General features: G+C 30.7%; 1 protein-coding gene across 1 annotated transcript in view; it reads right to left on the bottom strand.

The window, feature by feature from the left end:
- Positions 1–9801: 9801 nt before the first annotated feature.
- Positions 9802–24415, bottom strand: part of LOC113510313 (trissin receptor) — a 130060-nt gene continuing 115446 nt past the window's right edge. The window contains exons 6-7 of the mRNA XM_052899592.1: positions 18414–18575; positions 9802–10628 (exon numbers count right to left, since the gene is read on the bottom strand). Coding sequence (XP_052755552.1) covers positions 10140–10628; positions 18414–18575 — 651 coding nt within the window. The 3' untranslated portion in view covers positions 9802–10139. The remainder of the gene's footprint in view (positions 10629–18413; positions 18576–24415) is intronic.

Genomic DNA, 24415 nt, shown 5'->3' with positions numbered 1-24415 from the left:
CATAAGGAAGGGGTCCTGCGCTTACCTGGCCTCCCCACTCCTTTTTCTCGCATTCCAGAACACTTTTATACGAACTTTCCGACAGACCTCGTATACATAATTTAATTGTTAGTGCTAGTCCACATAATTTGAAGATGAAGGTTTTTAACCAGCGCGTGTTGCCAGTGATGATTTATGGATTCGAAACACGGTTCTACACGATTGCTCTTATGCTTCAAGTTACTCAGCGGACTTTGGAGAGGGCGATGATCGGAGTCTTTTTGCGTGATAAAATTCGAAATGAAGATATCCGCAAAAGAACCAAAATAACCGACACAGCCGATAAGCAAGCTGAAGTGGCAATGGGCTGGTTACTTAACTCGAAGAACCGACAACCGATGGGAAAGAAATGTTCGTGAGTGGCGACCGCGTACGGGTAGGCGCAGTGCAGTACGAGCCGCCACTAGATGGAGTGACGATCTGAAATGCCAGAGGAGAGACCAGAGAGCTTTTTACCAGAGGAAGATCTTGTACAAAAGTCAATTGCTTAGGTAGCTCTGTCCCATATGTGTTTCAACCCTGAATCAGTTGTGTTTGTATGGCTGTGTTTCGGTGTGAAGCGTGAGATATGGCGTGAATTTACGGGGTACAGAGGAGAATATCCGAGTCCTTAGGAATGGCAAAGCATGGGAGTGCCATGGGCGAAACAGTATACTCTGTTATGTCCATGGTACTGCTCATATCTATAGGCAACGGTTAACACTTTCCATCAGATGGGCCGTCAGCTTGATTGCCATTCTAAATTGTATAAAAAAAAGCATTGCAGGGAGTCACTTTCTATCATCGTACGGCTCGCCATCGATAGGGAGTTCACCCTCATACCCTACAGCCTAAATGGTCGCGTACAACGCGGTTTCAGAGATGTTTTCTCCCAAGAACACTCAGGTTATGGAATGAACTCCCTGCCGAGGTGTTCCCAAGAGACTATAGCATGGAGTTCTTCAAAAGGGGGGTAAAGAGGTTTCGTTCAGAGCCGGCAATGCGCGCGTAATACCTCTGGTATTGCAGGCGTTCATAGGCTACGGTAACCGCTTACCATCAGATGGGCCGTATGCTTGTTTGCCACTTCAGTGGTATAAAAAAAGTCAGTGGATGCAGGTGGCTCAGGATCGTTCTTTATAGTAGTCTATGGAGGAGACTTATGTGTGTAAGCAGTGGACGGATAATGGCTGAAATGATGATGCTAGTCCACTAGTAGTCGGAATATAGATAATGTATAGCAGTAAGTTATGGTTTGATTTGTAGTTAATTATAATGATGATTCGAGTATATATAAATTTTATGAAATAAATGTAATGGCTCTAAAATTCTATATATATTGAACTTTGCAACAACAACTGAAGACACTCACTAGCAGCACGATTTATACTAAATGCTTTCTGTTATGGCCATAACAAAATCTACGCAGGTTGCCCGAGAATAGGTACTTTATATAAATAAACTTTAATAGCTGACATTTATTCTCATGTAAAAGGTATATATTACCCATAAAGGTTGGGTGATTTTTTTGCAAAAATGGTAATGGTTGCCTGTAGACATGAACAATACCATCGAGATCATGGTATACACTGTGACACCTGATTATTACCATTCGTGCGTTGCTACTCCTGAGGCCTAAGGTGTTATAATTTTACACCCATATTTCACCCTTTAAACCGAAGCAAAGTTATGATAATTTACCGATAGAGACTTAAGAGCAATAGATATAACCTTACAGATGACTAATGTACACTGTCTCTCTTATTTCAAAAAAGTAGTAGATATATAATATTTATATCAAAATCGTTGCAATGACGAATTCCTGCAGGAATTAACCACAATGGTTTTCAAGAGTTTACCATTGGTATATTGGTATATTATTAGCTGTTAGATCCAGTTAATATTTTTTCCACCACACAGACGTCTTAGTATAAAAATTATTCATTGTGTTAATCCTTAAAAGTCGAGCCTGTCTGCCTAATGGACTTTTATTTTTTGGCTTACGATTGCCGTTTCCTTAAATGCTAGAAGCCAATTACACTTCGCTAACGGAATACAAAGCGTAATGGGAAATTTATGGTTTATTTAATTGGTTTGGTTTTTAAGCTGTTCTGCTTTCATTTAAAATATGTATTATAATTTCATAATATTACTGTTTATAAATTATAAATATATGGAAGAAATGAATGGATTATGAATTTATGATTTATCATTATTTACTTTGTACGCGAATATAAAGAGATTTAACTTAATATACTGAATAGTCTATGTAGGGGGAAATATTTTAGCTGGGTTAGAAAAGTGAAATTTTCAAATATTGGTTTTCTTTTAGAACGCACGTCTTAAAAGAAAACCAATATTAAATGGCAAACACTAATAAAAAGTCTTCGGAGGAAATAAAATAAAATGGTTTTGTGTAGATGAAGTCGTTGTATCTTTAATATGAATCAAGAACACTTTAATAAAACGTTTGTTGCAAAACACTTACGTCGCTTGAAAGAGGAAAGTACTCCGTTTTTTTTTTAAATCGAACGTAAGGGTCTTGATTTTATGTCAAAGTAATGAGAGGTTGACATTATTGTCGCACTTACTTGATTGTGTCTCTTCGTATGTACATACGTATGGTCTACGTTTTATATATGAAAATATGAGACTGTACGTGTGTGCGTGTGCACGTGTGAATTCGTTTGATAAATGGCAAGGTAACTCGCTCGCTATCCCGCGTTCCCAGATTTGTTAGGCTCATACTTTTCATATTCGAGGTTGCATGATTTGTACGAATTGTACATTCCTACATAAATATACAAGTCTATGGAGGTTTCTCGAAATTATATAATAAGTTGCACTAGGTGTAACCCGCGACTTTGTACATTTGAGTTTAATTTTGATTTACAAGGTGGACTTAATGCTTAAAGATTTATATAAGATTTTGAAGTATATTTGTAGGTTTACTCTAGAAATGAGTTGGAAACATTACCTATATGTTACATTTATAGACATAGTATAATGTACTAAAATTAAATCTATCAATATACTAAAAATTTTTATAGAAAATGTGGTTTTTTAAATATCTTTACAATTTTTGTATTAGTATTTTGTAGCAGTACCATATTGCCCGCAACTTTACCTCGCATATCATATAATGTTCATTTCCTGCGAAAAATCCGAGATTTTTTCTCTGTGCTTACAGATTTTGTATAAGAAATTCAAATGCAAAACTTCATTCTTCTAATCTATTTGGCTATATGTTTTAATCAGTATCATGTAACCATAATATTATTAATCGCGGATATACTTACCTTATGTATAAACGAGTGGGTGTTGCTAGATTTTTAAAAGTCCACGGTACTCTACTTCGCCGGAATGTTGAGGTCACGGGTTCACCTTCACAATCTCCCGCAACCCCGGCGGCGATGGTCCTCTTGAACGGATCCCTTAACTTGGCGTGGCGCTAGTTGTTAATTTACATAGTATTATGTTAAAATCATGTAATTCATGCCTAATATAAGTTAGTTAAAAGGGTAAAATTGCCTATGTAATCTCTAGCAAAGCGAAATTCTATTAAGATATTCACGTTAATTTAACAATTAATTGAGTTAATTGGCAACGCAGGAGTGGCATCTGTCTTATATTGCTATTTCTGACGAAGAGAAAGGTCTCACAGTATTACTTAAATAAATTTATTGAACTTTATTATTAGTACAGAAGGCGACTTTTCACTAATGCTAGTAGTTCCCTACCAGTAAAAATTTGTGATAATCAAAAGTTCACGAATGCGGTGTCTATATATACAATTGGTACGAGTATTGATGATGGTATTAATATACTTATAGGTGTTTAATTATATCATCATATTAGCCGTTAACTGTCCACTGCTGAACATGGGGCTCCTCCTTTGAGGATTTTACCAGTAGTTGCCACGATTGGCAGGCGTTTTGGCAACTGCGTTTAGACTTTGATGACTTAAGAGGGACGCTGCTGCCTATCCCTCCACAATTAAATTCCCTTAGTTGCCTCATACGACGCCCGCGAAAAAGAGAGGGATGGCCCATTCTATGCCGGGACCATACGGTTAGGCGCTTACTATATATCCAATATAATGTATGTACAATATAGATTTTACAATACAATTATTTGCATAATATGTCGGTACATTAGTAATCTATTGTAATTGACTCATAAAGTGAGTTTATACTTATTTTTAGATTATATAAGAATAGAAAAAAATTTGTCGATGTTCACATAATGAATGACGTGAATCGTAACTAAGAAATTAGGTACAATATTATTTGATGACATTGAAAACAAGCGATGGCTCCTCTATGAAAATTGAATCCAAAAATAGATTTAAAATATCTAAAGTAAAATACTTTTTTAATACCTTCTTCTCCTAAAATAACTGGTATTGGAAAAAATTCTTATAAGCGAATGAATGTTGCTTAATTTAGATTCATGTTGAGACCATTAGTAGGTTTTTTCAGTAATTTTTCATTTTAGAGATATTGTGACAAACAATATACTTAAATATGACTTATATCCTATATCTGTCGTGTCTTTATATTGAATATAGTTATTTAAAAATGATTTTAACAACAACTTCACAGTTTATAATAATATGTCATCAATTAATATAAAAACCTTTTTATATTAGCCATTGTTTATTCTAAGCATAAAAAAACAAATTATAAATAATCATTCATTGATGCATCTCAAAAAAAGCGAGAAGTAGCAAAAACATCATAATATTTTTATTTATTTATTCACTATTGATCACAATATACAAGGCGGATTAACGTTATATAGCATTCTCAATCAACCTTTGGCAAAACAGAAATGTAATCTAGTTAAATAAAATACAACTTGTTAATACTCCATAGTATATTTAATTTAAATATTTACAACATTCACAAAATATGAGATGAACAATTCTTTATAATCATTATTTTTTAAAATATTAACAATGATAACAAGAAATACAATCAATCATGCCTACCGAGATTAATTTTTTGGATGAAGTAGGAATAGAAAAATTATAAGGCGCCATTATCATTGAAGAAGTTCATTAATTACACAAAGAATATTGTCATGCGGTGAGGACACACACAATTGCAAATTTAAATATTTTTTGTAATATTATCAGATCCTGCCTACCTTAATCGGACGCAGGCGTGATAGATATATTTTAAGAAAATAATTTTGTTTGATTTTATCAATCAAGAAATACTTAACCGATTTTAAAAAATACCTCTATTTATCTGCTACATTATTAGCCTTTGTCATAAGTGCTGTATTTTATTTTCAAAAGAAACGTTCTTTAATATCTATATACAAAAAGAAAATTTTAGCAAACTTAATTAAAATTAAGAATTCTCTATCAATTAATTTTTTTTATTTTTAATTGAACTGTATTGTCTATGCATAATGTAAAAAAAAGTTGATACATAAAAAACACATATAGATAAGCAGTCATAATTCTTTTAATTTTATTTTAGATTTATCTTTAATGACTGTCATCAAACTATTAGAAATAAATTATTTTTTGACTAATATTTTATATTTTTAAACTATTAAAAGTATAAAGTGTAATGTGTCTATGTATAAGCAAAAACTACTACACTAAATTGGTTGCGATTTTTCTGAACGTCTACCATAATATCTGGTAGGTATATGTTTTATCTTGATACGCTATCTAGAAATGGTTTACGAGTATTTCATTCATCGTACGTTTTTTTACTTCTGAAATACATGAGTACGAAATATCAGGTAAAAAGCTAATACTTTATATAAGCATAGAGATTTAGAAATGAACAAATCAAACGAAAAGAGGAATAGGATTTGCAACAATATGACCATCTTGATTTGATGTTACAAATTGGGATACAATAAAGTTTGCAAATTACATAACTTTTCGCCAATATTCAGCAAATATATTTGACTAAATATTTTCTAATATTATTCTCCTCAGATTCCAATATTCTACAGTTCTCTTTAACGATTTCTCGTGGTTTAACAGCTATTTGTGTTTCTATATGAATTTTAAGAAAATTGAAGTTAGAGATAATATTCCGATATTTCTTCAAAGTACCAAATGATTTCCAAGAAGCTATTATATACATTGTTATAACAGACTACGTAGAACATTTATGTACATAAAATATTTGCATTAAATTTAAGCATTACTCTATATTAATTACAACTATCTAATTAAGAAATATTAATATAAAATAATCATAATTTACACTTACTTTGTGAAAAAAATTTAGTGTAAGTAGGTAATAAAGAAAACTAAAGTAATTATCAGAGCCGGTCTTAGTGTACTTAGTGCATGGGCGCTAAGTATAGTATATTTAAGGCCCTAAGCACGATTAGGGGAGCAAATATTAGACGGCGCCTCCACCGCCGACAAAAAAATTTTCTTCTTTGGCTCTTGACATCCTTGGGCGCCGCCTGTTCGGTCTTCTTCTTTCTTAAGGTACTGGCAACTGCGATTGCCCATTACAAGACTAAGGATAAATATTTATTATACTCATAACCAATAAAGTGTATGAACAAATTTTATCCCTTAGGCCGCAAATACAACTAAATCCTAAGACTCTTTTATGATATTACAATAGATTTTTATGGCATTAAAATGGAATGGTAACTTCTCCTGTGCTATTAGCATATGCTGGCGGAGTATCAGTGAGGGATAATAGATGAGTATGAAGTCGCATCAGTTGACACGTAGTAGGGAATCTGTTAGGATCTAACCACGATGGTTTTTAAGGGCGGACCACGTGGTGGTCGACCAGACAATTGAGCTGCTAGACACCATTACTGAATGTAATCCTCTCTTACAGGAGAATGTGCACGAAATCAACCTTCATACTTGTAGACTGCTTCGGATACTTCCATTTTAGTTCTATCAACGATTGTGTAGGTATTTATGTCGGATTTGATTTGGCATAGTTATGAATTTTATAAAAGAATATGAATTATGAATTAATTATCACATTATGCTTCGTAAAAAAAGTTATAATTCGTAAACGACAAGTTTGACTTGGACTTGCGCACTGAGAATTTCATAGGTACAAATAATAAATAATAAAAAAAAAATTGCAATTTTTGTGATATATAAGTGCAAAATTACGATTTTCGGATTTTCTATACTTGTGTTGAACGACATTGCTTCATGTCATGTTTCATGATTCTAGGTCAACGAGAAGTACTCTGGGTTTTAATTCCCTTGCAAATATCAAAATATATACTATAAACGGCCATATCTTTTGATTGCGTTGACTTAAATGTTTAATTTTTTCACAGCTTCATTGCAGACTTGAGTATTTGATATTAATTTCAGCTTGACTCCTTCATGCGTATTGACTGGCGAACAACAAATAAGATGTTTCGTAAAAATATTATATTAAAAATACCTATCTGAATTTTAAATGCAGATTTATATGACTACTGTAATAAGCAGTTGTTTTACTCTACGAAGAAAAGAGGTAGTTATAGCCATTACAAATTTAATATGGAACCAACACAGGTGTGAACCTTATCGATTGCGAAAAGAATTATTAGACGTAATAACCACGTAATCCAGCCGCAAAAAATCAAATAAATTGTGAACTTCCTCCTTTTGGAAATCCCTAAAAAATCGTTGAAATTAACTGCAATTTCCTTATTAAATCATTTTCAAAAATCAGATGCTTGAGTTACGGCACATTGCAGATGCCTAATTAAATATTGAAGAAAGGGTCTCGAATAAATAAAATTCCACTATTTGAAGATAAACAATGAAGATTGAAATTGTTATTAGTATATTTTTTTAAATTTGTATTTGTATGATATTAAATTACCTGAATAATAATAAAAATATTTTATTGAAAACTGTTTAATTACAATTTTATTCAGTTGTATCGTATATTTTATTATTGTATCGTATATTTATTGACATAAGATACATTTTACATTAAACTCGATCCGATCTCAGTTTGATCAGTTAAAACATTCGATTAATATGTATATTCGTTCATACTATAGTATGGAATTTTACCCTTACTGTAGTAAGCTATAAATTATAAGCTGTTGATTTTCCAATGAATAAATGAATATATACGTTGTTTCTGATGTAATGTTTTACCAGAACGAGTGAGGTCTGATAGCGCTTCGATACCCATATTGTAGTATGGATCTACCCTATATTGCCACGTTGCTGTGTAGTAAAATCATATTTACAATTAAATAGTGCTATATTACACGCTCTTTTATTTTCTACTAAATTTATCGAAGTATAGTACCGTCAAATTACCTATCAATTTTTGAAAATAACTCAGTAATTTTCAATAGTTTTGACAAAAAAGAGAAATAGAAATGATATGCTATGTTAAGAAAATAAAATGCAAACCATGTAACTAGACTCTTATTAAGCTGTCATAGGAAAATTAAACTTTGATAGGAAAAAAATTTCGATTTGCAAAAAGTTACGTATGTGTATTTTTTTAGGGATAGTTTATGTGCTGCTTATTTTGTATATAGAGTATTTTTTTAAATAATCAATCAGAAAAATAAAAAAAAAAATTATCAATTGAAATTTCACAGATAACTATTGCCACATTTTGACAACTTTCGATATTAACCCTCTTCAATTTATTAATTAATCGACTTCAAAATAAGAAGGGGTAAACACGTCCGGCGCGTATCTATTTTTGGATGAATGAATATTGATGTTTACGGTATTTTAGGATTAATTTGCATGATACTTATTTATTTAAATAAATATTTCGAAATATTATATATTAGTTGCCAATGTAGCTATAAATATTTTTATTATTATTTTATAACACAGGGGATAAATGAGCATACGGCTCACCTGATGGTATGCGACAACTGCTGCTCATAGTCACCCGCAACACCACAGGCATTGCAGGTGTGCTGTCGGCCTTTTAAAAAAAATATACTATTTTCTTGAATGTTATGTGTCATATAGATGCGGAAATACTGCTGTTGGATTTGATTCCAAAGCGTTGTTGTGCGTAGAAGAAAGTATCTTGAAAAACGCACGATAGAGGACTATCACTCTTCTAGATAGTTGGGATGAAACTTTAGTTTGTGGCGAGTTGTACAGTGGTGAAAATCAGCGGCAGGTATCAGTCCGAACAATTACTGAGATAACTCTCCATAATTTATTCAGTAAAATATGCATAAAGATGCAATATATCTAAGCAGTTTCAGGATATTAAAATATTAATGTATAAGTATTAATAGTACAATCATATTATTTAAATTAAATTTAAATTAAAAAGTATTGACATAAGAGGGAGGCAATACGGGAAATGAAAAATCGTTGTACTGATATTATCTTGAATATCACGAAATAATATTAATCTATCATCTTTACTCAATAAGACTTCAACAAAAACTTGTTCAATTTCAAAATTTCAGGTAACACCAAGTACAACATTAAAGTACCTACAGCGATAAAATTATTTAAGTAATTAAACCCAGTTAATAGACCTTACCAGAACTCAACTTTACATCGTATTAAATATGTCTTGCCTTATATAGGACAACAATTACCTTATAAAAACTAATATGTTTAACAATTTGTCAAATGTTATACATATTATAATTATGAAATACTTCTAAAAAGGTTACACGAACTTATTTACAAATATTTCTAAGTATGTATACATATAAAAATTATTCCTTTAAAACAATGCCATATTTCAAATATCGTACTTATGTTTTTATTACAATTTAGTCTTTCGGTATACATTTATTTTATTTAAATTAAATTAATTGTTATACCTATTTAATTTTGTACGTTTCTAAAGTTAACGAATCACTTATGATATGATATTAAAATATGCATGCATTTACAGTAATAAAAAATAGTATTTTAAGCTCATGAGATCACTAATTTCTATTATTTCTTAAAGAGTTTTTTATTAGAATTATAATTAATCGTTACGTCTTAAATGTCCGAAATCGTTAGATCTACTTTAATCATACAAATCACGTTTTGATATAGTGGAGACGGTGTAAAATCCGCTACTGTCGGTTACCTCGTCAGTGCTCTCCGTTAATCAGGAAATATCCATATTCTCCACTTTGTAGAGGAAACGCCGGCGACGCAAATCTCATGAGTCCGCATTAGGTGCCATAGTGACTGTGCTGCAATTGGCGCGGGTCGAACGAGTCGAGCTTCGCCTCAGCACTCCGCCTCCAACGGGATTAAGTAAGATTAAATTCTCACTTTTCCTCTTTGCGTAATATTTACAACATAATAGTTCCTTCATGCCTTTTCTGAAGTTTTTCGACAGAAACGCGTATAGTAGAGGGTTTATGCCTGAGTTGAAGTATGTTATGAGAAACGTGAGTGGTGTGAGCAAAGTGCTGAAGTCGCTGGTGCCTTGGTAGCCACTGGACCAATATTGCCACATTTTCCGAGCGTGGAAGGGCAAGTTGCATATTGCGAATGTGAGAACGACTACGATGAGCATCCGCACGACGCCTCGCCGCGCACGAAGCACGTTACGCGACAAATGGCTGAGATGGTGGCAATCTCGTGATTCATGTTTACGGCATTTCTTCTGATTGTTGATTTTGACGTTCATTGATATGGTTTTCTGTGTAAAAAAAAAAGAAAATTAGAACAATAAACGAAATGACTTTCAGTTTCTAAAATACATATACACACAATACAAGAATAGTTCAATTTATTTTTAGATTAGACATGGATTTTTATCAGTGTTATAATCGTATTTACATTGAATAGGTTCAAAACGACTTAATCAAACTAATTAAAACCAAAACTAAATTTACATTTGGAGTTCTAATATGAAAATAACTTCAAGAAAAATCTAATGGATTGAATTTAATCAAAATAGCAATACAAATAATATATTTTAAGGGAGTTTCCAAAAGAAGGTTTATAAACGGGTTTTGTAATATCAAAACAGGTAGTTAGTTTTCATATAAATTAAAGTACTTGCACCGTCTATTTACTTATGTATATGTGTGAAGTCCTATACTAATCAGTGCCATGGGAAAAATTATGTTTTAATCCTCGAAAGTAACAACACATGATATCAGAGATTTTACTGTGTTTATTATTAAGTTTATGCTTAATTGCGCGGTTTTGCTTACGTGATAAAGAATTCCTTGTATGTTAATGCAAGATATTCTCATTTAAGAATAATTGTGTAACCAATATATAGATAATAGACATTATTACCTCCCACTTTTTGTAGGGTGACGTATGCAGTTGTAATCAGATCACCTATTTAACATTATCTCTACAGTTGTTGATTTATAAATTTTAAATACTATTCATAGCTCTTTTAGGTACAGAATTAGGAATTTCTCGATAATTTAATTATTAACAGCTTTTCAAGTCAGTTGTCTTGTCCCCAGAGATACGTATCTAATCTGATTTGGTATAATTATTATTTTCAAAGTGAAAAATTACATAGCTTTTATTATTACAATAACTTTCGCATAAATAGGTTGGTGAAAATATTGCGTAGTTATTAAAATTCTAAAAGGTATTTAATGGTATTTGTATTAAATGTAGAAAGTATAATAGTTACATTAACGATTGTTTTTAATTTGTGTTGTAAACAAGTGCTTATAAAATTATATTAACTGTATTACTTATTATTTACCTAAGTTTCTTTTCATGTATATTTTGTAATATTCCTTATTAAAGGCTATTTAAAAGTTATACTTTATACTAAATAAGGGAAACGGGAAAGGACCGAGGGATGATGAGCATAAAATTAGTTTCAAACAGGGAAGTTTAAGTGCCTTTTTTAATTAAGACAAACATTTTAGCAGATATGCTTTTAGTGTATAAGTTTATCACTAGGTGTAAATTTTAAGTGTAAGTACTTTAAAAAAACCTTTCTCAATTTTATAATTTGATTAATTTTAATAGACACATTTTTTTATTTATAAGTTTATAATAATTTATTTTATATTTTAGAAATATAAAATGAAATATAAGCTCGAAGTTCAGTTATATCTCATTAGTATTATTTATTCATAAAATTTTGACAATGCATTTGGATTATTACAACATAATGCTCGTGTTATGGCGACAGTTACCACTTTCCCTCAGGTGGGAAGTCAGCTTGTTTGACATTCTAAGTTGTATAAAAAATATATCTAAATTACAAGATTGGATAACTAAATGAATCAAAATAATTATACCAGCTATTTGTTTTATGTTTGTTTCTACAAAACTCCGTCAGTTGTAAACTGATATAGATTTTTTTTATCTGAAAGAGTTTTATCAAAATCGGGTAAGTAATTTAATTTTTAAATCAAAATAATTGGTTTTGCCTCGTTTAATGTCAGTTCTTTTCAGAGAACACAATCTTTATTATTCTAGACCTACTAATAAATTTTATTCAAGCAACGACTCGCAAACTCTTTAATATAACAATTGCACACTAAACTAGCAGAAAAAAAAAAATTAATACGTATGGTTGGTGATAAATACAAAATAAAAAAACTAAATAATATCTAATTCAAATTTCTATATTTGGATGTTAAGAAATTTGTACAATAATAATCAGATAAAGAAGATAGAATGTCTTGGGTTTTGTATTGCTTATTTCAAACGAATGTTGTCTGATAAGATTTTAATTATAGAGATAAACATCCAGGAGTTACAACGTAAAACACAATCTCCTTAATTAACTCATTTAATTTAATATCATCCTGCATATTATATTTTTTAATGGAAATCAAGCTAACACGTACTTGACCCATAGGTTAAGGTAACTGATAATTAGAAGATTATTATTAATATTCTGTTTTTATTCATCAGCCCTATGCTATAAAGAGATTTTGTACAAAGTTATTTGCATGGTTACTAGTATTTCACTTTATGATTCTACCGCCAAACAATGTCTATGTTTAGCCTTAAGCTGTGTTTTTTGGTTTTAATGATCCATTAGACAGACGTTAATGTTGTGATATTTATGGTACTGTGTTATATTTACTATAATAACACCGTTATCATTTTTAGATAAGTAGTCAAATTTGTTTGTCATTTAGACGATTACGAAATGACGCTCCAGTTCTTAATGAGTATGTAAAATAACAGAGTTGAACCTTAAAGAGAAATAATAGGAGTTTCTCAAAAATTGAAGTTAGTGATACGAGCATAATTTGATACGATAAACTATGAGTATCTTTAGCCGAGTAAATATTTTCTATATTTACTCGGCTAAAGATACTTTCCCAGTTGGATCGACAGAGACTGAGAGCTATTTACTCGGAATTAAAAATGTCACTACTCTTTGTATTACGATAATAGTTTTAGAAAAAGTAATAGTCTTTTTAAATTATTTAAAAGATAAGTAGATTTCTTAAATCGATTGTGTTTTTTTTGAGTGTATTTAATGTAAGAGCTTATTGATATTATTTTATTTCTTCTTCGTTTCTTGTGACATCCACAGGAAAGGAAAGGCACAAAATAGGCCATCTATTCTGTGCTGAGATCACACGGCAATACATGTTATTGGCAATCTGTATAATTCATGTAATAAAATATTTTAGGTATATAAGCAATGTACGAAACATTATACAATTTAAACTTTGTTTAGATATTCTATTCAATACCAAATACATAGTCGAAAATATGTGTAAAAGATGAACAGCAAGGAAAAAATACTATTTATTGATTATAGATAATCAACGGTATAAACAATTGTTAATAGAAATTACGAGAAAAAACAAAAGTACAAATTATTAATGAGTCCGTATTATTGGAATAGTTTATTTATTTTGAGTATATAAGACGAGAAAATTTTGTTATAAGTTTTAAATTTTGAAATAAAAATAATAGTAAAAAATATCTTTGCTAGTGACAAATATTATCAAATACCTTTAAATGAGCAATTCTTGTATATATAATTATATTGAATTTCGGAAACGGCTCCTACGATTTTCGTAAAAGTTAGTACGCAGGGGGCTTTGTAAGCTATTATTCTATCTAACTAGGTTTGATTTTTAGAAAACGTCGATTTATCTGTATTTTCAGGCAATGAAAAAAATCCTGCAATTTCATTAGAATTCGAAGGTAAATTTCGCCACAATCTATAAAAGTCGGGCTGTCCGAAAACCAAAAAACCTCGGTTCGAGTTCAGATGATTAAGTTTTCGTCTTTTTTACAAGTTCCTTCTTTTGTGAGAAAAAACTATTATCAACACATCTAATTAGTATCTAAGGATATTTTCTAAACAAAGGAATTTATCTTATTAGCGATGTTTCGGTACAAAGGTAAAAGTTAAATCAATAACACAGTAGGTAGCGTTGTTATGTAACACTAAGCCAAAATAAAAAAATACCTCTGTAAAGCACTGTACTAATATAACTGTATATAATATTTATAATGCCTGGGGTTTAAATTATTTATTATCACATTCTTCATATGTTTCCAAATATCCGAGTATTATGTGTATTACAATTAAAACGTTGTATTTTTGTGAAAGGTTTTTTTTCTAAATTAAAGTTATATTTTTATTGTAAAAGAGTATTCAAAAAATTACGAGGGTTATCCATTCCGTGTGGAATATGTAATGCGACCGAAAGTTTTAGTTTTTCCATTCAGGGTACATCCGTACCCTGTACAAGTTTAATGTAATAACGTCGTAGTATCTACGCATAAATCTCGAGAGACTTTCAGAGATAGTTCACTTTTCAACAAGTGCTAAAAAGAATACCTAAATAACCGGGAAGGAAAACTAATGTTTATTTATAAGTTATGTTTAAATAATATAATATTTTTTTATTAAAATGATATTATTTGAAACTAGCTTTAGCCCGCAACTTCGTAGTTATGGGTTATGAATGTGACCACTTCTGGATAAATATCAAGAGAAAATATGCACCAGATTTTAACAATGAATAACCTATGGGGTAACAAATATATATAATACAACCAAACTGAGAACTTCTTTAGGAATTTTACACATACATATATATACATATATACTACTGTGTCATTAGATTTCACATTCATTCGTTTAGATATGTCAATAATAATTCTGATGATTATAATAAAGAACGTTAAAGCTTGTTTTTCAATAAATTATATAGGGTACAAGTAATGTCCTAAAATAGCCACCCACCTTATTAAGGATATAACAGTATTTTAGTATACGAGTACAATACGAGTATTTACTTTTTGTTCCGTTATCGTATATTTAAGTTAATAATATAGGCGTAACCTTTCTGTGTCATTAATTGCTATACCTAGATGTAAAAGCGAGTCGCTCGTCCGTAACCCGTTATCGCCCGTTTCCAACTCGTTTAGAATAAATTTTCTTAATAGGTAAGGATACCTACAGGAATGTATGTATAAAAACAACATCTTATGCTCAATGATTGGTTCTGATATATAAAGGAGAGTCATTTATTTTTTACTATATACTAAGGATAGTATCTGCCGTTATTATGCGTGCTTGGAAATGTGAGCATTATTTTGACAATCTTCTTCGAGATAAATCAAAATTGCCGTACTGGCTAGATACATGCGGGCAGCGGCCGGCAAAAGTTGTATGAAAATCCATATCTGTCGTGTTTTGCGGCCAGATAAATTACCATGTAAACTCATATCTGACCTGTAATTTAAAAATGGAATGACCTTTTACTTCGAAACATGGCTACCAAGGAAGTAACTAATAAAAGGTTTTATTTAAATTTCGAATTGGCTTACAAATAGAAAGCTGTTTATTGAAAAAAAAAAAACAAAGGACATTATGGCGCGTGAGAAGTGAAAAAGTAAAATTGTGTTTTTGATTTCCGCGCATTGTTTGAGAAAAGTACTATACAAGTCTTGGCACAGTTGCTGGCTGCTGCAGTAATGTACTATTTTTATTTCTACGATTAGTTATGAAAAACAATCTGACAGCTTTTTTTTAATTGAAAATCAGAATGTTGCCCTATCATCATGTTATCATATCAACTGTAAATTGAACAGACTCCTCCCCATAAAGGGGGTCTTGTCAGTAGTTGTCATACTTACACCGTATTTGCTGTCAATATTCATTATTGACAGCAAATACGGTTTATATTTACGGCAGCAAATATTGTTTTGTTTTACCAAAAAGCAATTAGTGAGAAAACGTTGATGATGTCTCTGCAGAACAAATTACAAATTCATAATAGTGATCTCTAAATCGTCCATTGTCTATTGCCACTTATTTACAAAAAAAAAAAACATTAAAACCAACTAACTATATGAAGGAATAGTTCGTAAAGCGTTCGCGCAATGTTTTTGGTTAGGATAACAGTAACCATTGCCTATAGACATGAATATTATTAGAAACATCACAAAATACACTGTGATATGCTAGCATTCTTAAAGAGCATGCTAGAATTATTTATTATTATAAATCCAAACTAAAATTCTTTCAGCCGTGTAACTGTCCCATTTATCGGCTTGGAGAGGAAAACAGATTTATGTCGCATTTAAAATAGGGGTTTAAGGTCATTGAAATGAGGTTTACTTTAACATCTAACTTTTTTATTATATAAAAATGCTTTAGAGCTGACAATAAAGTGAAATGTAAAAAAAAAAAAACCTTATTTAAATTAAATCTGATCCTAAATGTAAACTTAATTTAAATGCGATCAAAACTAAGTCTTCTTTCCGAACCATTCTATTTGAACTAAGCCTGATTAAGTATCAAACTTCCAACATTTTACAAATTTTTATATTTATAATATACAAGAATGAATAATGTGAGTCAGACTGTATTGTAATTATTTATGTTCACTTTACTCATAAAGGTAAATTCAAGTTCAGTTCGAAATTAGTCGAACATTCTCGAATTTCCAACGTGAGTAAAGTTGACATGGATAATTATTATACCTACACATGTTCACGATTGTAGATAATCAAAAGCATTTGTTGAATCTTGTCTTTATAGGAACGTAGGTAATGTACACCCTGCTCACATTTTTTTATAATATTAGAAGAATGTACAAAATTTCACATCAATTGAAGTTAAACATCTATGCTATAATAGGTAGATACCTACCTATTGTAACGACGTTTAAATGAAAATGTAACTTTGTCATTGGAACAACAAATAAAAATATTATATACATTCAGGAAATTGCCGTGAAATTATTCACAGTGTAAATTGTATGGTATTTCTACTGTTCGCTCTTTCGGTTGATCACGTCAATGGCTTTGTCGCAAAATATTTTTTGCTTTTGAAATTTTCTATAACAATAGAGGACATCCATTAATTATGTGAGGTTTTTTTTAATTTGCATCCTCCTCTCCTGTGGTGAGATTTTGTGGGACCTCCTTTTCCGAGAGATTTGCGAGTCATTTCGTGAATTTTTAATAAAATTTATTTGATAAAACGACATATTGTAAGATTTTCTTAAAACCTTGTAATACTTTGAGAAGTAATAAATCGGGCTCGGATTCTCATTATTTGTTATCGAATTTCATTATGATTTTTTATTAGATAAAGAACTCATAATTAAGATTGAATTGGGCGGAATCAAACAAATGTTGAGGAATAAATAATTAAAAATCAATACTTTGAAAGTTAAATATTTCCGATGTCCATTATTCCACATATTTACAACAAATTTTAATAGAGACGTCAAAAAGATCCTAACAAATAAACACCTATTTAAAAATTATTGTTTTGTAAGTTATGTTTATTCCATTTTTTAATTAACGTAATTTTTTCGGTTCTGTTTTCTCGCCATTAGGAAAGGCAGAAGGTTTCAGCCTAAACTCTAGTCTTGGCGGATGGTTATCCGCCAACCAATAGAAATTGGAGAACTCAAATGTTATTAAGATTAGGTTGCCCGAGTTTAATAGTGTCTTACCATACTTACAGAAATGAGCAGTAATTACATATTTTCGTATGATATGGGTTGTAATTCATTCATTCTCTATCATTTATTAATTCGGATATGTTCGTTATTTCTATTAGGTACCATTCGCCAATCCTTCACACACTACAAATGTATAGTTAAAATATCTGTTTGTTTAAAGATTTCGTTGTTGATATAGGTATTTAGAATTGCTTATAAAGCACAATGTTTGCCTTACTTAATGTTTTCGTTTCTTATGATATTGCGTTTTCATTTTTTTTATGGCGATTAACCGATGAATAACGTCTGTTCTTTTGTTTTTATTGTCTTAATAAAGGTTTAAAAATATAACAGATTCAGAAATGTGAAAGCATGTAATAACGTTTGAATGAGTTAATAGATTGGAAAGTTTTGTACTTGTTAATATATCTAGTTGCGTATTACATTACCCCTTAACCCTAGCAAAGCCATAAATTACAACTAGTATTAAATACATTAATACATTGTTAATCGTATCCTACTTTTTAAGTATTCTAGTATCATCATTCGTTTACCTTGGCTTCAGTGGTGCCGATGAACGTTCGTTGGGGCTCAAAGTTTGTTTGCGCGCTTTTCTCCACACGCGGGCACTGAGTCGCACAGCACTGGACTCTACCAAGTTGCTGCAGGCTATTGGAGCTTTGCCACAGACCCACTGCAATCCTTGTATATAAAACCTAGGGCAAAAAAACAAGAATCAAAGAAATGATAGTAAAAAAATTGTGTAGTGCGTCTTTACCATATGTCTTTTTTCTAATATAAAAATAACTCCATTATTTACAAGAAAAAAAAAAAAAACAATTAAAATAAATTCATGCAATTTGTTACAAATGCTATCATTTATAAAATTTATGGTAGGTCGATTAAATCTTAATTTAAATATCACTTTTCATCTGTAGGTTAATTCGATATGAATATATAGGTATTTCATCGTACACATGAAATTCGGATCCGAAACTTCAGAATTGGGTTTATGGTAGACTGGTTATGTAAAGGACAACATATCTACTAATTGTTTCTATGTTCTTTCTAGTACAAATTGAAATTAATTTAAGTCTCAAGATATATATATACAATATAATATAATATCTGTACTAAGATTATAAAAAGAAAAGATTTGATTATTTGTATGTATGTTACAAACTCAAAAATTATTTAATCGATTTTAAAAATTCTATTACCTATAGATAATATACGAGAATGAATAATAGTGGACAGTTAAAGGCTGATGTGATAATGATATAAAATGCTTATTAGGTATAAAGATATCACCATCTCTTGTATAACTTCACGCTTGATTATTTTAATAACTAAAAGAGCTGATCTAAGTAATCCAATTTCAGTTTAAATAAGTATTATGTTAGTTAAGAAGTACCCCATATCTATTAAAAAAAATTTACAAAATATTTTGAAATTTTAAAATAGTATCTCGTTATATCGATATAGTGTAACCTAAGCGTGCAATATACGTTACTGTTTTCTCAGTATGATCTTTTTTTTTGTAATTGTTTGTATTTATAATAAGTTTACTACTGTAATTTTTTGTAGGATATACATAATAAAGATTATGTATCTATCTACACTATCGTACACTCTATATTTTAAACAATTGCCTAAAGCAGGTTCACTTTTCGTCTGTATATTTTCATGATGATTTCGTTATTATTTGTTTATAATTGGTTACATAAGTCAGTTATGAACAAATTGTTAGATTTAAATGTAAGTAATCCCAAACAAATTGATCCATAGGGATTACTCCCTTTTTAATCTCATATTCAATTTGTGACAACTGAAGCTGCCATTTGTAAAAAAGAAATTGTTCGTTGCGAATCAAAATTTGTTTGTATACCTGTACCATAGAGTAGGTATACAAGCAGATTTTGATTATTAATCTATGTCTTACATATAATTTTGTACTTTATATTTTCTTTTGTAGAATCTTATGCAATTTCAAACACAATGCACATTGTTTTTTTTTTTAATAAATGACTAATAACTATTGATAATATGGAAGACAGGTATATACAATAAATTGTAATATATATTATTCACTAGTTACATCCAAAAGCTTTGCCCATATGATTAAGTAAAAAACTGAAGTATGTGCTTCCTATATCACTTAATGGAAATGTACTTGCAGTAGTAACTGATTTTAAATATCTCGGATACATTATTGCAAGTACTTTGAAAGATGACTTGGACATAGAACGCGAAAGAAGAGCATTGGCAGTTAGAAGTAACATGTTGGCTCGCAGATTTGCTAGGTGTATAAAACAAGTCAAAGTCCTGTTTAAAGCTTTTTGTCAGGTATTTTACACGAGTAGCTTGTGGGTCAACTATAATAAAAACACAATACTATTTGGGTCCAATATAATAATGCCTTTAGAACACTGTTAGAGCTACCCCGTCGCTGTAGTGCGTCACATATCGTCATAGTCGTAGAATACTGACGGATCTATATATGTAATATTTGTCAGATCCGTCAGTATTCTACGACTATGTGATATGATATGTTTGCACGAGAGCGTACGGATGATTTTTACGCAATACGGCGCAAAAAAGATTTTGCCGGATTTTGATGAAATTCTTAAAGATCCCTGAACAACATCGAAGATAATTTTCTAAGAAAACGGAGGGGTTCTATTCCATATAATAAAGTCAACAATAACTTAATAACGTGTATAGTAACTTGTTTAGATTAATTTTCACAAACAAATATCCCTTATACATTTCATATGTTGTTAGACGCCTTACGTGTTAATTTCTTATACAGACAGTTTAGTATGTGTGCCCGAGGATGTTTCATATTAAGTTTTAAGTATTAAAATATCTACTAGGTATAAAAATTTTATTTATATACTTAAATGATATGAACTACAACATTATGTGTTCCTGTTTAGCATAAAAATAGAAAATCATTTGTTCTTATGGAGTCATTTTATACTTAGCTGACCGTTGTTTAATAAATGAAAAACAATTGATTTATTTGTTAAACTAAGAAAGAACAAGCATTCTTCACTGGCTTCCCTTGTGTTATTATATAGGCTGAATCATAGTTATTTATATTATTTAATACAGTATTTAAAATAAAATAATGATATTCTCAGTACTAATATGGTTTGTCTTGCTAAAGTTGGTATGAGAAACTTTAAATTTTTTATTGTTTTTTTCACATACCTGAGACCACAATTTTGTCACGCATGACCAATATAAATATAGTTTTTATGCGAAATGTTATAATGTATGTTAAAATTTATGACGTTTGAACAGTTAAGACGATAAGAAGTAACATATAAACAAACAAACTCGCATTCATATATTGTATAATATTCTTGCGATGCATTCGCTGCTTCGACACTAAGTTTTGGGTGTAAATATCTTCTTGCGTATGCAATGTATTTCTGAAAAAGTACTAAGGTCAGTGTGTCTATATTTTCGTCTGGTCTAATCTGTCTTTTGCTTAACGACGCCTCAATATCGCTTTGACTGATATTAAAACTGGTTATTTTTTGGCAAATTCTTTTTAATAGCTATGTAAAATAAAGCTAATACATGTGCCGAAGTCATTGCATCTACTTTCTCATCTGGTTAATCCATTAGAAAGAGTACCAAATCATGATAATAGTGACGAATTTAATTTTAAATTATCGAAAATTGTTTAACAAATCCTGTAATGTTGGTGCAATAAAGTGTTAAATAAATAAAATAAATAAATGTTCTGTTACAGTATTAGTAAGGATTTTACTATAAAATACGTTAATGATGGGATACCCATATACTGCGGGTTTTGATTACAAAGTAATACAAGCTACTTAGCGTAACCACAAAGTGCGCTGTTTAATTTACATACGAGATAAAGGTTGTATTTATTGATTCATCCCATATTGCAAAGTAGATTACTATAGATAAATATAAATATTGAATGATATAGCGATGCATCTATTTGATGGTATATGTTATTAATAAATAAATAGATAAATTATTAAAAAGCAAAAGTTCTAATCATGTATTTTTTTAATACTACTCGTACCTAATACATATCGTAATGTCTTCATTGATAGCAATATATTCTGTTTAATCGATTTTCACGAGTTCTGTCAGAAAACATTGTAGTTAATTCTTGGTAAATTCATATTATTTTTATTCGATTATTATTATTCGATTGATTAACCTTGACACCAGTTAGTACCAATCTGGCCCGCATAAATGAAAAGCGCAATATGGGTTATTATTTCAATATCATAAAAAAAAAAATTCAAATGCCACATAATAATAATAAAATCGAATCTATTTGCAATGATGCAGTAGACGCAATGGGCATACTACAGCCTTGATCATAAAATAGTCCTGCTGTGTAAACGCATTTTCATTTTATATCCAAAACAAATCCATATGTTGAGTCATTGTTGGAATTATCTGTATTAAAAGTATTATATAGCTTAAGTACAACTTCAATTAAATATAAACTTATTTATCAAACAGAAATAAATACTAATTAATGTCCAATTTCATTATTGTTCACAGCTATCCGCGGTGATGTCGGTCGCATATTCATCGCGAATGAAGAGCAGTTTACCGGTTAAATTAAAATAATAAAATTATCTTATTTACGATTTTCTTTTTATATTGTTTATGTATTTTATTGCTTTGCTTTTTTTTATACCACTAAGGTGGCAAACAAGCATACGGCCCACCTGATGGTAAGTGGTTACCGTAGCCTATGGACACCTGTAATACCAGGGCATTACGCGTGCGTTGCCGACCCTGAAGAAACCTCTTTACCCCTCTTTTGAAGAACCCCAGGCTCTTGGGAAAACTTCGGCAGGGAGCTCATTCTATAACCTGAGTGTTCGTGGGAGGAAACATCTCTGAAATCGCGCTGTACACGACCATTGAGGCTGTAGGACATGTGGATGAATTCCCTGTCGATGGCGAGCCGTACGATGGTAGAAAGTGACTGTTTCCATAAAGATTATACGTATTTGTACATCGTCTGGTTTCAGAAATTCTGACCAAAATTAAATTTATTATAGTCTCGTATGCTTACTAAATGTAATAAATTGAATTGACGGTCAGATTCTTTATAATATAAAATATTATCAACCCGGCTCCACTTTGCACGGGTAGACAGAATTTAAAATAATATATAGCCTATGTTACTCGCTGATAATATAGAAAGTATTTTTAATATAATTTGAATAGTTTTTCACTTTATCCATTACAAACAAACAATAAATAAAATAACAAAACCAGCTCTAATTACTAGTTATTCAATAGTTACTATATCTCATATATATATATATATAATTATTTCAGTATGTTACTATAATTATGTCACATATTTTTCGCAACATCTGTCTTTTATACACTTTTAGTTTTACCTAATGATAAGGTGATAGAGAATGCCATATGGCATTGAGCTCGCCACTTGTACAAAGTTTTATTGTTTTAATATTTAATGAAGAATAAATGAATGAATAAAATCTTTACTTTTTATAATATTAGTACAGATATACAATATCAACTCTCTGTAATAAACTAGTGCATTAATAAAATAAATGTTCACACTAGTTAATTGCATTCAATTGCGGGCAGACGCGATGCATGTCAGGCCGCAGGCTGTATCTGTTGGTAACACTCAGCGCCCGCCGGATCTTTGCTCTACCGTATATTTTATCTTTTTTTTTTTATTTAATAGAATTACATACGATCTGTTGTCGCAGACAGTTCAAACCAACGATTTTCTTTGTCACGTTCGGTGCCTAAAGTACATTATATTTCAACCGACTTTAAAAATGAGGAGACTGCATGTCACTGCATTTTTTATTATAATAATCTTGGTAATTGTTATATTATCACTATATATGTATTATAAAACAAAGTTCTCCGCCGCGTCTGTCGTTCTGTCTGTTCGCGATAAACTTAAAAACTACTGCATAAATTTTCAAACTGTTTCCATGACTAAATAGAGTGGTTTTCGAGGAAGGTTTTAATATAAAATTTGTATGCATTGGCTAAAATATAACGATATTTGTTGGAGGTGTCGGAAAAAATAAGCCGTCTGGGAGTTTTCAACGAAAACGCTGCCTAATCCCTTTGAGATATAACAAAACAATGTATGGTAGAATTGTGTATCTTATATAGGTCTACAGAAAAGTTCGCGGTGGCATATGTTTATCTCTTAAGGATAACTACTATATCTATTTTAATACTTTAAAAAATGGGCAATTATAACTGGATGGATGGGTAATTGGAAAGCTATTTATACAAATACGGCATAAATCTTTATTATTTCAAATACGTTAGTTAGCTTGAGAATTTTATGAAGATTACTTTTTCCCTTTAACGCCATACAAATTAAATGAATGCCTTAGGAGATATACCAAAATGAAAATAATGCGCAACAAAGTTAATTTCATGTCGCCGTATTTCGACCGGGCCACGTGATGAGATCGTCTCGCGTCCGAGCCGGGGGGTCCGAAACTTTAGGCAGTGTATCAATATAAATTAATATTAT

The sequence above is a fragment of the Galleria mellonella genome, unplaced genomic scaffold (genome assembly GCF_026898425.1).
Source record: "Galleria mellonella isolate WM207_F2 unplaced genomic scaffold, CSIRO_AGI_GalMel_v1 utg588, whole genome shotgun sequence".
NCBI lineage: Eukaryota > Metazoa > Arthropoda > Insecta > Lepidoptera > Pyralidae > Galleria > Galleria mellonella.
This window is presented reverse-complemented; position numbering and strand designations above follow the sequence as displayed.